This window comes from Schistocerca piceifrons, chromosome 4 (genome assembly GCF_021461385.2).
Source record: "Schistocerca piceifrons isolate TAMUIC-IGC-003096 chromosome 4, iqSchPice1.1, whole genome shotgun sequence".
In the NCBI taxonomy this organism is placed as follows: domain Eukaryota; kingdom Metazoa; phylum Arthropoda; class Insecta; order Orthoptera; family Acrididae; genus Schistocerca; species Schistocerca piceifrons.
This window is the reverse complement of record NC_060141.1, coordinates 147,732,786-147,748,026: the sequence shown is the minus strand read 5'-3', so window position 1 is coordinate 147,748,026 and position 15,241 is coordinate 147,732,786. Positions and strand designations below refer to the sequence as shown.

The window sequence follows — 15,241 nt, the reverse complement described above, 5'->3', positions numbered from 1 at the left end:
CCAATGTTGTCGTATAGAGATATGTTTCCCGCAGCGTCGAATTTATGCCCATTCATAAGACTGGCGGGAATTTTAAATCAAACACTTGACATTTTTATATTAATTTCGAGTGTAAGACGCACGTGAAGTTTGGAGGCAATTTTTCGAAGATCATCAGCCCACATGTGTTCAAACCATTAAAGTTCGTGCTCATAGTCCTCGTCACACTCAAACAGCCAGAACTTTTCCTATCCAATTCCGAAATCATTTGCGAGAGTAACACAGGCAGTAAACTGGTATTTACTTTTGCACTCGGCATTCAGTGGTTGTCTTTAAATAAAGATTTTGCTCACCATAAATACTCAGTAAAAAAAGATTACTTAGCACCGTCAAGCTTTTAGTGCAAAGTTTACAGACGCGATTTTCTCCAGAACAAAATATCTCTCGACTCTTAAAATTTCACAAATAGTTGATGGTAAACACCAGCTACCTTTACCACTGTACCGAAACGCGGAAGTCACAATATCTCTTCATTGTGCACGTAATGCGTTCGAACACTTTCAGCATGACCGGCTCCTTTGAAAGCTAGTCCACCACTTCCTTCTTCTCTCTGCCTCTACAAGCACCTCTCTCTCATGCATTAGGTGGCAAACCGTCTCACGTCTTATTGGCTGTACAGAATTACGGCCAATCAGAACTGACTTTCAGGGCGCGGCTCGCGCCAAAATCTAGCAAGAACCAACCACTGCTCTCAGCTCAATGACGTCATTAAAATAAGCAACCCAAAACTCTGTTTTTAAACAAATAAAATGAAATAAACTTTAAGCTGTACTTTACGTCTGGAATTTGACTATATAGTCGCGAACGTTCTGGCTGTCTCTTACATATTCAAACATGTTTGGACATCCATCATCCACTAGTAGGAGAACCACTGGTGGATTCGTTCCCACGATACAAAGCTGGAACACTTGCAAGTTCCTATAGAGAATTACAGACTGAAAATTTAATATTGGCGAATGTTCCACATACACTCTCTTTCACACTCACCCTAACACAAAACATAAATATCTACTTGAAATTCTTAAAGTTATTACTACAGCAAAATTACGAAAGGTTTTCTAAAATGAGAACTTCCCAAATTTGAATACTGAAGTTGTTATCATATCTTTTCAGATAGTCACAGTTGATGAACTATATTGATTTAGTTTTTTAAGTGTCGGATAATTACGTTTTTTTCTGACTTTTCGGTTTTTTTTTCAACTTCCAAATCATGACAGTTATTGACTTCAGATTTTGACAGATTGTTCCTTTACACAACAGAAGGTTATGTACCTAATATGAAGTTCCTCAGGCTATTTCTAGATCAGTTATTAATTTTTATAGTTCCAGAGAATGTAACTACTCTGTAAGCGCCTCTCCGCTACTTTCACACGCTGCAGTCACGCCTATGGTCATGACGCACGTCTGCAGATCGTATAAGATTCTGACTGCTTACACTGGAGCCCACATACATTCATACAAGAAAGCTTTAAAGACAAATTGGCGACTAGCTGCGGCGCCTCAAGGCGTGTACCAAAATTTGTTTTATTCACTGGCAGCATCTTTTTATGTAGAGGCCATAAAAAAGTTGGTTTCCCTCTACGACAGATGTCTGAACAATAGTGGCAACTATGTAGAAAAATAGCTTAAGACACGCTCTTTCCTGCAGAAATAAATTCTGCTTCGAAAAAATGTTTTTATGAAAATATATAAATCGGTGCTTGCTTTACGGACATACCTCGTATTTGCAACGCTGAGTGGGTGTTTTTTTTAAAATCTTTATTCAAATCATTATAATTATACAAATTAACCTACTACCTAAGTACATTAGTAGGTCCTATTTCTAACTATTACGACTGACAATCTGCAGCTTTTACTTTCTAACACTACAGGTTAATACTATAATGCCTTCACCACTATGGGGAGTATTCTACTGTTATTTACTACGCATGTTGTTATGAGAATTGGATTGCATTTTCTACTACTGTTAGACTTTGATACTACTTTTAACAAGTTACTATGACTACTCTACCTGCAGCGTCACAGGTGTGCCAGAAGATACAAACCTAATTTTGCTGGCCTTTCCCACTGAACTAATCCCAGTGGGAGTGCCCCTGGCACTAGGCTGGCCGATGACTTTATCGCTGCAGTTCTATGCTAATCTAATTATCCTAATTCTGAGCCTATAATTAATCTATCTCTATATCTACTCTCATGATCGGTGCGTTGTCAAGTCCTAAAACATGGCGGGTTCCAGCCGTGAGGCGGCTGGCCAAGTCCATGTCCTGGCGGAACAGGGAGGGTGTATGGAGTCTAAGTCTGGTGTTTCTTAGGTATTCTTTGAGGACTTTGCTTCAGATCGCATCTGCTAGTTTATTCAGGACATTAAATGTGACCTCTTGCCTGAGCAGGTGGTGCGTGTCGTTGTTTGGTATGTTCCCTGCTTAGTGAGAGGTGCCACCAGCTGGGGGGCGAGGAATTGTATTACTTCCGCAGTGATGCCGTCAGGACCAGGAGCGGAAGTAATACAATTCCTCGCCCCCCAGCTGGTGGCACCTCTCACTAAGCTGTACAAGTAGTGTTTATGGCTTGGGAAATTCCCCTCAATATGGAAAGAGGCGATGGCCTTAAGAAGAGCGCAGCGGAATATGCTCCTACGTTCAGTAAGCGCATATAGAACAACTCCGGGAGGGGCACTTTTAGTACTAATGGGGTTATGTCCACTGGACATAAAAATAAGGGAACAGGCCACCTGGTACTGGATAAAGAAGGACAGAAGAGATAAAATAGAAGAAATTATGGGGCTATACCTAGGAGGTAAACCAAGCATTAAAAGAAGGGGGACTGAATTATTGCAGGATCTTTGGAATAACGATGAGACAGGGCGGGTGGCCCAAAACAAAAATGACTATTGCACCTAACAAGTCCACTTACCTATTACTCAAACGTCAGTTACTAAGAAACCCTACAGTCAGAATTAACGGCTTGCCGGTTCTCAGGCGCCACGAAGCCTGATACCTAGGTGTAATTGTCGACGAAAGGTGGAACTATGCATCACATATTGACACAGTAACACAAAGATCACTAACAGTACTAAACAACTCAATCGGAATTGCACACAAAAGATTCCATCTCCCACCTGATCTAATTAAATTGTATCACAATAGCATTCTTACATACATCATAGGATACGGGTCAGCGGTCTGGGCACACAGGCTCACGAGGGTCATCGCGGCTAGTTTCGTGATAAGTAGTTGTTGTGTACACAGTTCCGCGTAGTCAGCGCGTACACAACTTTCCCACTAGAGCGCACCCCGCTAAGCATAACAGCGCAGGCGCCTCGCTCGTCCGTCTGCACTACGAGATGGCGCTGCCTTAGAGACGGACCAAATTCTACTTCCGCCGATCCGCGTATTAATATGTAACGCAGCCAATGAGATTGCTGCTAACGTAGAACCTTTTCTCCTCGCGGATCACACTCGCGCAGTGATACCTGAATGCACGAGGTTTTATAACGAGTGTACAGACCTTCGATTAGTCAGTCTGCATTAGTCTGCACCGGTCTGTACCGGTCTGCATTAGTCTGCACCAGTCTATAGTCAAGTTTCAGTCTGCACCTAATAAGATTACCATATACCCGTACATAGCCATGAAGATAAATGAACAGACACTTTGTCAACTATCATAGATATGTGAGAATAAGATTAACGTACCGAGACCAGAGGAACTTCAGATTGTCAATTGTAAACAGCATCCAGAATCAAGTTACGTAATGTCTATCCTTTTTATTATTTTAATAAATGTGTGTCAAACTTAATCAAGTTCTGTTTAAAGTTGGTCACCGTCAATCTGCTACTCTAAGCGTGCAAGTGGCATTTCTATCGTCTGACCTAAGGGCAGAAGATAAACACGCCACGATAAGACCACGAGACATGTTGCTGACACTCGCCTACTTCGTTAGAGCGACAAGTCAAATAATCTGATGGAGTGTGTACCGAAGGTCTTACAGTACGCACACCACAGTAGTACGTGGGATAGGGAGTGGGGTGTTACGTACCGCACATGGGGCAGCAGTGTCCGCGCGGCGTGACGGGCCGCAGGCAGGGCAGCAGGTGCGGCGGCGCGCAGGGCGCGGCGTGGCGGCACACGGCGGCCAGCACCTGCGGCCGCTGGCAGGGGCAGCCCGCGGGCAGCCGGCACCAGTCGCCCGCCACGCTCACCGCCTCCGACAGCCAGCCCTCGGGGCTGCGGAACTGCCGCCGGCCCGGCTCGCTCTCCACCAGCAAGCGCCACCACTCCTGGTCCACCTCCTGCCGACACACGCGCTTCGTGTAGCCAGACGCAATACCTGCGTCCTCCGTTTAGCGCTAGGGGCTGACGAACCACCGCCGGCCACGTCCAGACAGATTGCCATCAGGCGCAACGAAACTACTGCGGCTCACCAGTGTGTTACTACGCACCAGATCAGGCTGGGGCAGCTACCGCCCACCACACTGACCGTGGAGAACTGCTGCCAGCCTGACTTACTCTCTAGCAGCTCGTGCAAATTCACAGGTGTATAGTCCACACATACACTACTGGCCATTAAAATTGCTACACCACGAAGATGACGTGCTACAGACGCGAAATTTAACCGACAGGAAGATGCTTTGATATGCAAATGATTAGTTTTCCAGGGCATTCACACAAGGTTGGCGCGGGTGGCGACACCTACAACGTGCTGACATGAGGAAAGTTTCCAACCGATTTCTCATACACAAACACCAGTTGACCGGCGTTGCCTGGTGAAACGTTGTTGTGATGCCTCGTGTAAGGAGGAGAAATGCGTACCATCACGTTTCCGACTTTGATAGAGGTCGGATTGTAGCCTATTGCGGTTGCGGTTTATCGTATCGCGACATTGCTGCTCGCATTGGTCGAGATCCAACGACTGTTAGCAGAATATGGAATCGGTGGGTTCAGGAGGGTAATCGGAAGGCCTGCCGGATCCCAACGACCTCGTATCGCTAGTGATAGAGATGACAGGCATCTTATCCGCATGGCTGTAACGGATCGTGCAGCCACGTCTCGATCAATGAGTCAACAGATGCGGACATTTGCAAGACAACAACCATCTGCACGAACAGTTCGACGACGTTTGCAGCAGCATGGACTGTCACTTCGGAGGCCGTGGCTGCGGTCACCCTTGACGCTCCATCACAGACAGGAGCGCCTGCGATGGTGTACTCAGCGTCGAACCTGTCTGCACGAATGGCAAAACGTCATTTTTTCGGATAAATCCAGATTCTGTTTACAGCATAGTGATGGTCGCATCCGTGTTTGGCGACATCGCGGTGAACGCACATTGGAAGCGCGTATTCGTCTTCGCCATACTGGCGTATCACTCGGAGTGATGCTATAGGGTGCCATTGGTTACACGTCTCGGTCACCACTTGTTCGCATTGACGGCACTTTAAACAGTGGACGTTACATTTCAGATGTGTTACGACCCGTGGCTCTAGCCTTCATTCGTTCCCTGCGAAACCCTATATTTGAGCAGGATAATGCACGACCGCATGTTGCAGGTTCCGTACGGGCCTTTCTGGATACAGAAAATGTTCGACTGTTGCCCTGGCCAGCACATTCTCCAGATCTCTCACCAATTGAAAACGTCTGGTCAATGGTGGCCGAGCAACTGGCTCGTCACAATACGCCAGTCACTACTCTTGATGAACTGTGGTATCGTGTTGAAGCTGAATGGGCAGCTGTACCTGTACACGCCATCCAAGCTCTGTTTGACTCAATGCCCAGGCGTATCAAGGCCGTTATTACGGCCAGAGGTGGTTGTTCTGGGTACTGATTTCTCAGGATCTATGCACTCAAATTGCGTGAAAATGTAATCACATGTGAGTTCTAGTATAATATATTTGTCCAATGAATACCCATTTATCATCTGCATTTCTTCTTAGTGTAGCAATTTTAATGGCCGGTAGTGTATTATAAAAATGGATGCGTGTATACAGAGTGAATTTGAATAAAAACGACAAACTGCAGGGACGGATTCCTGTCAGGAAATAGAAGAAAAAAGGTCCAATGAACGTGTGTCTGCGAATGGACAGTGAACATGCAAGAGCAACAAATCGGCCTTGTGCAAAAACCATCGACAAAACCCTTCCCGTAGAGAGAAATCCTCTGCTGACAATCCTTGCACTCGTTGCACGTGATAGGGATGGTACCCGTTGAACTGTGTGTCCCACACAGTTCGATTCTTCTTCTATCAAACAAGACTGTGTCACGGTACCGGTAGTTATTCGTCGGGGTGTGCATCAATCAAAGTAAGACCTATCAAGCAAGACTGTGTCCCAGTACCGGTAGTTATTCGTCGGGGTGTGCATCAATCAAAGTAAGACCTATCAAGCAAGACTGTGTGCTGGTACCAGTAGTTATTCGTCAGGATGTGCATCAATCAAAGTAAGACCTATCAAGCAAGACTCTGTCACGGTACCGGTAGTTATTCGTCGGGGTGTGCATCAACCAAAGTAAGACCTATCAAGCAAGACTGTGTCCCAGTTTATTCGTCGGGGTGTGCATCAACCAAAGTAAGACCTATCAAGCAAGACTGTGTCCCAGTTTATTCGTCGGGGTGTGCATCAATCAAAGTAAGACCTATCAAGCAAGACTGTGTCACGGTATCGGTAGCTATTCGTCGGAGTGTGCATCAATCAAAGTAAGACCTATCAAGCAAGACTGTGTCCCGGTACCGGTAGCTTTTCGTCGGAGTGTGCATCAATCAGAGTAAGACCTATCATACACATTTGTTCAGCGGTGGTTGACATTCACAATCCACTAAAATGGTGATTCAGTAACCTGGCCATATTGCCGAAGTTATTCGTCGTGGCTACTGTTGACTGTTCCTGTCAGACGCTTTAGTATTCTCGTCCGTTTCTTCTGCTGCGTGTTGTTGGATTCATTTCAGTGTTAATATTCAGCCCAATGTATTAGAAATGAATTCTTGTTGTCTTGTGGTTGAGTCCTGGGTTTGTCTGAATCGATAAACAGCACGTCCCATACCACTCACGACGCACGTCAAACAACCAAGACAAATGTGACTTAAACTTGCGTTTGTGTAACTTGTTTATCCAGTTTTCTATGAGGTTTCAGTTAATTAGTTAAATAACTATTTTATACTTTAAATTTTGTAAAACTTGTCCCGCCCGTGAAATGGGGTTTTGACAAGCGATGTTCTCTTTTTTGGGTTCTGGTCATGTCCATGTTATGTCGTCTTAATGGTCTGTTAAGTGCCTCAGCACTCGCAACAGTCATATGGGGTATATCTAATTCATCACTCCTTCAAAAAAATGGTTCAAATGGCTCTGAGCACTATGGGACTTAACTCCTGAGGTCATCAGTCCCCTAGAACTTAGAACTACTTAAACCTAACTAACCTAAGGACATCACACACATCCATGCCCGTGGCAGGATTCGAACCTGCTACCGTAGCGGTCGCGCGGTTCCAGATTGTAGCGCCTAGAACCGCTCGGCCACCCCGGCCGGCCATTACTCCTTGATTTGATGCTAAGTTGTTCCCTGAGTTAGGTTAATTAATAGTAATTTTATTCGGTTGATTCCAGTCATCTGATTTCTTGAATAACTACAAGTCTTGTATTTTCTACCCTTATTCCGAAAGTGTGAATGCCCGTAATCGGCAAATATTTATTGGCGGATCTCTTCCTATATGCCGTTACACTTGCCTGGCTCCTGGTGGCTGTTACGATTTCTATTGTGACCTGTTTGTTCTTCAGCCAGTCGCATCAATTAATGAGTTTAGCACCTTGTGGAGGCCAATCTTACCCTTTCTTTACGTGCCTCAGCCTTAGGCAGGGGTTTAATTCCTCAAGCTACCTTTAGGCCAGGTCTGGTCCATTAGGATTCCTTTGATCTTATATACAGTTTTATATAGCCCTAGAGAGTAACTTATTGTGGTCGAGTTTATTAAGTTGGTTTTACACGGCCAGTGTGATCTCAAAGTGAGGGTTTTTGAGAGTAATTTGAAGCCCCTTTTATATGTTGAATTGTTCAGGTTGAAACAGAGATGTGTTAGAAGCCTGTTTATATATATTTGTGATATCTTTAAATTTATTGTACTGCTTCCATGATTTAATGTATATACCCCTTTTAATGGTTGCTCGATTTATCCTGTCTTATCTAGTGTTTAAGTAAGCCCAACGAATATCACTCACAAATTAAACTAACTGGTCCGGCTTTCTGTAACACGTGAATTTGCTTAGTTATCCGTGTTCTACGATTTATCTCGTCGAAAAGTGTTTCAGTGCTATAGTGTATACCAGTCAAATCTGAACCAAGTTGTTCTCCAGTTTAACTATTTATTCCCTAATTTTCGCGGAATTTAAAATTTCTAAATTTTCAAGCCCTAATCTGTTTGCTGTACATTGTTGTCAGTATAGCTGTGATCTATGTAATCAACGGCAACACGTAATTGTTGGTGTTTTAACTGGTTGTGTTGCAATAAATGCAAACTTAAAGTGAAGCTTGTGGGTGATTCATATTCCCCGGTTCCTCATCCTCAGTAGTGCTAGCATTAATTTTTTGTATTAAAGCTTAGGTTAAGATTTTTCGGTGAGTTACTGGGAGGAAAGAAAAGAAGGCGCTACTCCGGTTGTCATGCAGGATATACACAATTGTGCTCTGGCTTACACCATGTTGTCGGGCCACTTGCCTCAAGCCTCTACTAGGGTTTGTCTCAATATCCTGTAGAACTCGGCCCCCCAAATCTAGTGTACGCACAGTCCGCCGCTTCCCTGCACGTTCATCCATCTGAAAGCACCCATGATCACATAAAGGCCCAAAAAAGGGTTTGAAATGTATGATGTGGTTGGTGTCTGCGAGGGTACTTTTTTTGGTATTGTATTGTTGGAACTGGTGATCTAGTAACGATGGAGAGGCTTCCTCCCCGCCGTAGCCCTCAGTGGTTCACAACCCCACAACAGGCTACAGCAGTCCACTCACCACACCGCCGCCCCACGCCGAACCCAAGGTTTTTGTGCGGTTTGGCCCCCCAGTGGACCCCCTGCCCCCTCCCCCTCCCCCCCTCCCCCCGGGAACGTCTCACAGCAGACGAGTGTAACTCGAATGTTTGCACATTCCACCGCTTCCCTAAACGTTCGTCCGTCTGAAAGGACCCATGATCACACAAAAGCCCAAAAAAGGTTATGGTGCACGCGTACGTGGACAAGGTGTTTGCGCAGCAATCTTCGACATAGTGTAACTGAGGCAGAATAAGGGGAACCGGCCCGCATTCGCCGAGGCAGATGGAAAACCGCCTTACAAACCATCCACAGACTGGCCGGCACACCAGGCACCGACACTAATCCGCCGGTCGGGTTCGTGCCGGGGACAGGCACGCCTTCCCTCCCGGAAAGCAGTGCGTTAGAGCGCACGGCTAACCGGGCGGACCTTTTTTGGTATTGTCGTACTGCCTCTCGACCGCTTCCATCTGCTTGGTTGTACACAGACACTATTTCGGTTAGTTCCCGATGTGAATAACGAACCATTCTGCTTGCTTATAGTATGCTGCGTCAATCGCACAGTTTGCAACACAGAAGGAACACACGCCACATTGTCAAAGAAACTTTCATTCGTCAGCACCATCTACCATGACAACAATGCATTTCCGGACACATGTTCGTAGGACCTTTTTTCCTCCATTTCCAGTCAGGGATCCGTCCCTGCACTTCGTCGGTTTTATTAATGTTCTATCTGTATATGTACTCTATGTATATACACTCCTGGAAATTGAAATAAGAACACCGTGAATTCATTGTCCCAGGAAGGGGAAACTTTATTGACACATTCCTGGGGTCAGATACACCACATGATCACACTGACAGAACCACAGGCACATAGACACAGGCAACAGAGCATGCACAATGTCGGCACTAGTACGGTGTATATCCACCTTTCGCAGCAATGCAGGCTGCTATTCTCCCATGGAGACGATCGTAGAGATGCTGCATGTAGTCCTGTGGAACGGCTTGCCATGCCATTTCCACCTGGCGCCTCAGTTGGACCAGCGTTCGTGCTGGACGTGCAGACCGCGTGAGACGACGCTTCATCCAGTCCCAAACATGCTCAATGGGGGACAGATCCGGAGATCTTGCTGGCCAGGGTAGTTGACTTACACCTTCTAGAGCACGTTGGGTGGCACGGGATACATGCGGACGTGCATTGTCCTGTTGGAACAGCAAGTTCCCTTGCCGGTCTAGGAATGGTAGAACGATGGGTTCGATGACGGTTTGGATGTACCGTGCACTATTCAGTGTCCCCTCGACGATCACCAGTGGTGTACGGCCAGTGTAGGAGATCGCTCCCCACACCATGATGCCGGATGTTGGCCCTGTGTGCCTCAGTCGTATGCAGTCCTGATTGTGGCGCTCACCTGCACGGCGCCAAACACGCATACGACCATCATTGGCACCAAGGCAGAAGCGACTCTCATCGCTGAAGACGACACGTCTCCATTCGTCCCTCCATTCACGCCTGTCGCGACACCACTGGAGGCGGGCTGCACGATGTTGGGGCGTGAGCGGAAGACGGCCTAACGGTGTGCGGGACCGTAGCCTAGCTTCATGGAGACGGTTGCGAATGGTCCTCGCCGATACCCCAGGAGCAACAGTGTCCCTAATTTGCTGGGAAGTGGCGGTGCGGTCCCCTACGGCACTGCGTAGGATCCTATGGTCTTGGCGTGCATCCGTGCGTCGCTGCGGTCCGGTCCCAGGTCGACGGGCACGTGCACCTTCCGCCGACCACTGACGACAACATCGATGTACTGTGGAGACCTCACGCCCCACGTGTTGAGCAATTCGGCTGTACGTCCACCCGGCCTCCCGCATGCCCACTATACGCCCTCGCTCAAAGTCCGTCAACTGCACATACGGTTCACGTCCACGCTGTCGCGGCATGCTACCAGTGTTAAAGACTGCGATGGAGCTCCGTATGCCACGGCAAACTGGCTGACACTGACGGCGGCGGTGCACAAATGCTGCGCAGCTAGCGCCATTCGACGGCCAACACCGCGGTTCCTGGTGTGTCCGCTGTGCCGTGCGTGTGATCATTGCTTGTACAGCCCTCTCGCAGTGTCCGGAGCAAGTATGGTGGGTCTGACACACCGGTGTCAATGTGTTCTTTTTTCCATTTCCAGGAGTGTATGTTCCACATTTCCTCATAAAGCAGAGGACTGATTTCAACCAAACTTTGTACACCTATCACTTAATGTCTGGAAGAATCAGCATGGTAGTAAAAACCACGTCACTATCTAACGGGTGAAGGTGGGGATGAAAGGAAATGCACAATGCAATACCCACATTTTAGTCATCCAGTATTTGAGAATGAGAGCATTCAGTGACATGCAACAAACTTTACACACAATTTCAAATCTTTACGAAACTTTTTCTCGCTGACAAACCCTACAGAAGTTTATCGCTTGCTATATTTTCGCTCGCTATATTTTCGCTGTTCATGCAGTAAAACTGCCGCATGAAACAGGGCGTTTTAATGTATTACTTCTTTACTGCTAACCGTGTTCGCAGCACATTTTTCAGGCGATATTCACGTATATCACCGAATGTGCCAGCATAATTCTGTTAATGTACAGCAGATAGTTCAGGAGATATGACGTCATAAACTCTGAGATGTGTGAAAAACTGCCGCATCGTGCAAGACGTTTAAATTTATTACTTCGTTGCCATTAACTCCATTCATATTTCGCAGCAGTAGCCACATACACTGCTGGATGTACCTGCAAAATTATATCGTTGTACAGCGTATAATTCAGTGGATAAAACGTTATAAACATTGAGCTACCTGAAACGAAAACTGAAGGAAGAAATTTGCTAGAAACTCAGGTGAAATATGTCCATAAATACCTGTTAAATGTGAGTGAAATACATTTATCATTTGTGTACGTGAACAAATCCAAGGGTAAAAAGCACATCCTAAACCCCTGGAACGATTTCAATCAAATTTGGTACACATATTAGTTACGATCTGGAAAGAAATACTGTGGGGGTAAGAACCACCATCCTCCTACAGGGGTGATCGTGATAAAGTGGAGAGAGACGGCCAGACGAGAAGATGGACAGCCAGTGAGGGAGACAGATGCACATAGATTGGGGAAGGAGGGGTCGACTGAGGGAGGGGAAGGGGAAATGGATAGAGAGAGGGTGAGTAAGAGATGGACAGAGAAGGGAGAGGAAGAGGTAGGCAAAGAGATAGGGGAGAGGAGAGATGGACAGACAGGGAGAGGAAGAGATATGCCGAGAGGGTAGAAGATGATGAACAGAGAGAGGGGAGGGAGAAATGGACACAGAAATGGAAAGGGGGGAGATGGACAGAGAAAGGGGAGAGGAGGAGATGGACAGAAGCAGGAGAGAGAAGGAGATGAGCAGGAGGACTGAGAAGGACGAGATGGACAGTGAGAGAGGGAGAAGAAGATGGACAAAGGAGTAGGGAGCAGGTATAGAGAGGGGAGAGAAGCAAATGGACAGAAAGAGGGGGGATGAACAGAGATGGGGCAGGAGGAGCTGGAGAGAAAATAGGGGGGTGGAGCAGGTGAACAAAGAGAGGGGATGGATGAGGTGGACAGAGAGGGGGTGAAGATGGAGATCCACAGAGAAAGGGGAAGAAGCAGATGGACCAATAGAAGACTGAAATAAATACATAACCGGGCAACGCCGGGTATTTACACTACTGGCCATTAAAATTGCTACACCAAGAAGAAAAGCAGATGATAAACAGGTATTCATTGGACAAATATATTATACTAAACTGACATGTCATTACATTTTCACGCAATTTGGGTGCATATATCGTGAGAAATCAGTACCCAGAACAACCACCTCTGGCCGTAATAACGGCCTTGATACGCCTGGGCATTGAGTCAAACAGAACTTGGATGGTGTGTACAGGTACAGCTGCCCATGCAGCTTCAACACGATACCACAGTTCATCAAGAGTAGTGACTGGCGTATTGTGACGAGCCAGTCGCTCGGTCACCATTGACTAGACGTTTTCAATTGGTGAGAGATCTGGAGAATGTGCTGGCCAGGGAAGCAGTCGAACATTCTCTGTATCCAGAAAGGCCCGTACAGGACCTGCAACATGCGGTCGTGCGTTATCCAGTTGAAATGTAGGGTTTCGCAGGGATCTAATAAAGGGTAGAGCTACGGGTCGTAACACATCTGTAACGTGACGTCCACTGTACAAAGTGCCGTCAATGTGAACAAGAGGCGACCGAGACGTGTAACCAATGGCACCCTATACCATCACTCCGGGTGATACGCCAGTATGGCGATGACGAATACACGCTTCCAATGTGCGTCCACCGCGATGTCGCCAAACACGGATGCGACTATCATGATGCTGTAAACTGAACCTGGATTCATCCGAAAATATGACGTTTTGCCATTCGTGCACCCAGGTTCGTCGTTGGGTACACCATCGCAGGCGCTCCTGTCTGTGGTGCAGCGTCAAGGGTAACCGCAGCCATGGTCTCCGAGTTGATAGTCCATCCTGCTGCAAACGTCGTCGAACTGTTCGTGCAGATGGTTGTTGTCTTGCAAACTTCCCCATCTGTTGACTCAGGGATCGAGACATGGCTGCACGATCCGTTACAGCCATACGGATAAGATGCCTGTCATCTCGACTGCTAGTGATACGAGGCCGTTGGGATCCAAAACGGCGTTCCATATTACCCTCCTGAACCCACCGGTTCCATATTCTGCTAACAGTCATTGGATCTCGACCAACGCGAGCAGCAATGTCGCGATACGATAAACCGCAATCGCGATAGGCTACAATCCGACCTTTATCAAAGTCGGAAACATGATGGTACGCATTTCTCCTCCTTACACGAGGCATCACAACAACGTTTCACCAGGCAACGCCGGTCAACTGGTGTTTGTGTATGAGAAATCGGTTGGAAACTTTCCTCATGTCAGCACGTTGTAGGTGTCGCCACCGGCGCCAACCTTGTGTGAATGTCCTGAAAAGCAAATCATTTGCATATCACAGCATCTTCTTCCTGTCGGTTAAATGTCGCGTCTGTAGCACGTCATCTTCGTGGTGTAGCAATTTTAGTGGCCAGTAGTGTAGCTAATTATCGAATAAAAATTGCTGTGGTATCTGTCGTATAAGGCAAATTCTGCTAAGAATATGCAACGTGTAAGTTTTTATAAGGATAGGTAAAGTTCCTTGTCGGGTCTGATCGACCTTCGTGTCACCCTTTGCCAATGGCGTCGTCAGATGCGGTATAGAGGCGCATGTGGTCAGGACAATGCTCTGCCGGTCGTCGTCGGGATTATTGAACCCGTAATCGGTAGCGTAACCCTTCATTTGGTCTGACGAGACTCAGAACACCCCGTGTCAGCCCTCACACCAAGAAAAACCCCTGGCAATACCAGGAACCGAATCCGTGTCCTCCGCATGGCAGTCAACCGTGCAGACCACTCAGCTGCGGAGGCGGAACGATGGCTAAGACTACGCGCTTTAAATTTTTCTGTGTTGTACTTCGCAAGAAACTGCCCGTAGTAGAAGTGATTAAGTGACATAAAGCCCAGAAGCATTCTGTTGCTTCTCTGTTCTCCACTGGTATTCAGCTAAGAGACCGTTTTGTTGGGACTGGACGCAATATATATACTTCTCTTTTGCCCAAAAAATCACTACAGTAGAATATATTGCATTATCTGTTAAGTCTGTATGGTATTCTCTCTTGCCAGTATCAGGTGTGTGGCTATCAAATGGTGGCAGCTAACGATACATGTGTCAATTAGTGAACTTTCGGGCAGGATTACCCACCAATGCGACGGCAGAGTCTGCCGGTAACCCACCACCCCAACATATAGTTGCCGCAGAGTCTGCCCATAACTCACTACCCCAACGTACAGTATTATGCATACTTACACGCTGTAAATGTCTGCCCTAAGACAAAACTGACTGGCAGAGTTTATAGTATAAATACTGCGAACTATTTTTTGCAAGAATGTCCCTAGCAGTTCGTATGGGACAAATATCTGCATGTCGTTGTAATCAGAGGAACAGGACTAAGGCTCAGATAGGCTCTATTGCAGAGTCAGACAAGTCGACAGCAATTCCCATGTGTCCAGCATAGTGCACAAGGAGCGCCCTGTTCTTATCTGTTTTGTGCTAACATACCTATGAATTTGTCGAT

The 15,241-nt window shown here is 46.7% G+C and overlaps 1 protein-coding gene across 1 annotated transcript in view; it reads right to left on the bottom strand.

Annotated features, from left to right (window-relative positions):
- LOC124795686 (protein amnionless) overlaps positions 1 to 15,241 on the bottom strand; it is a 119,947-nt gene that overhangs the window by 48,924 nt on the left and 55,782 nt on the right. The window contains exon 4 of the mRNA XM_047259766.1: positions 4,076 to 4,328. Within this exon, the coding sequence (XP_047115722.1) occupies positions 4,076 to 4,328 (253 nt within the window). The remainder of the gene's footprint in view (positions 1 to 4,075; positions 4,329 to 15,241) is intronic.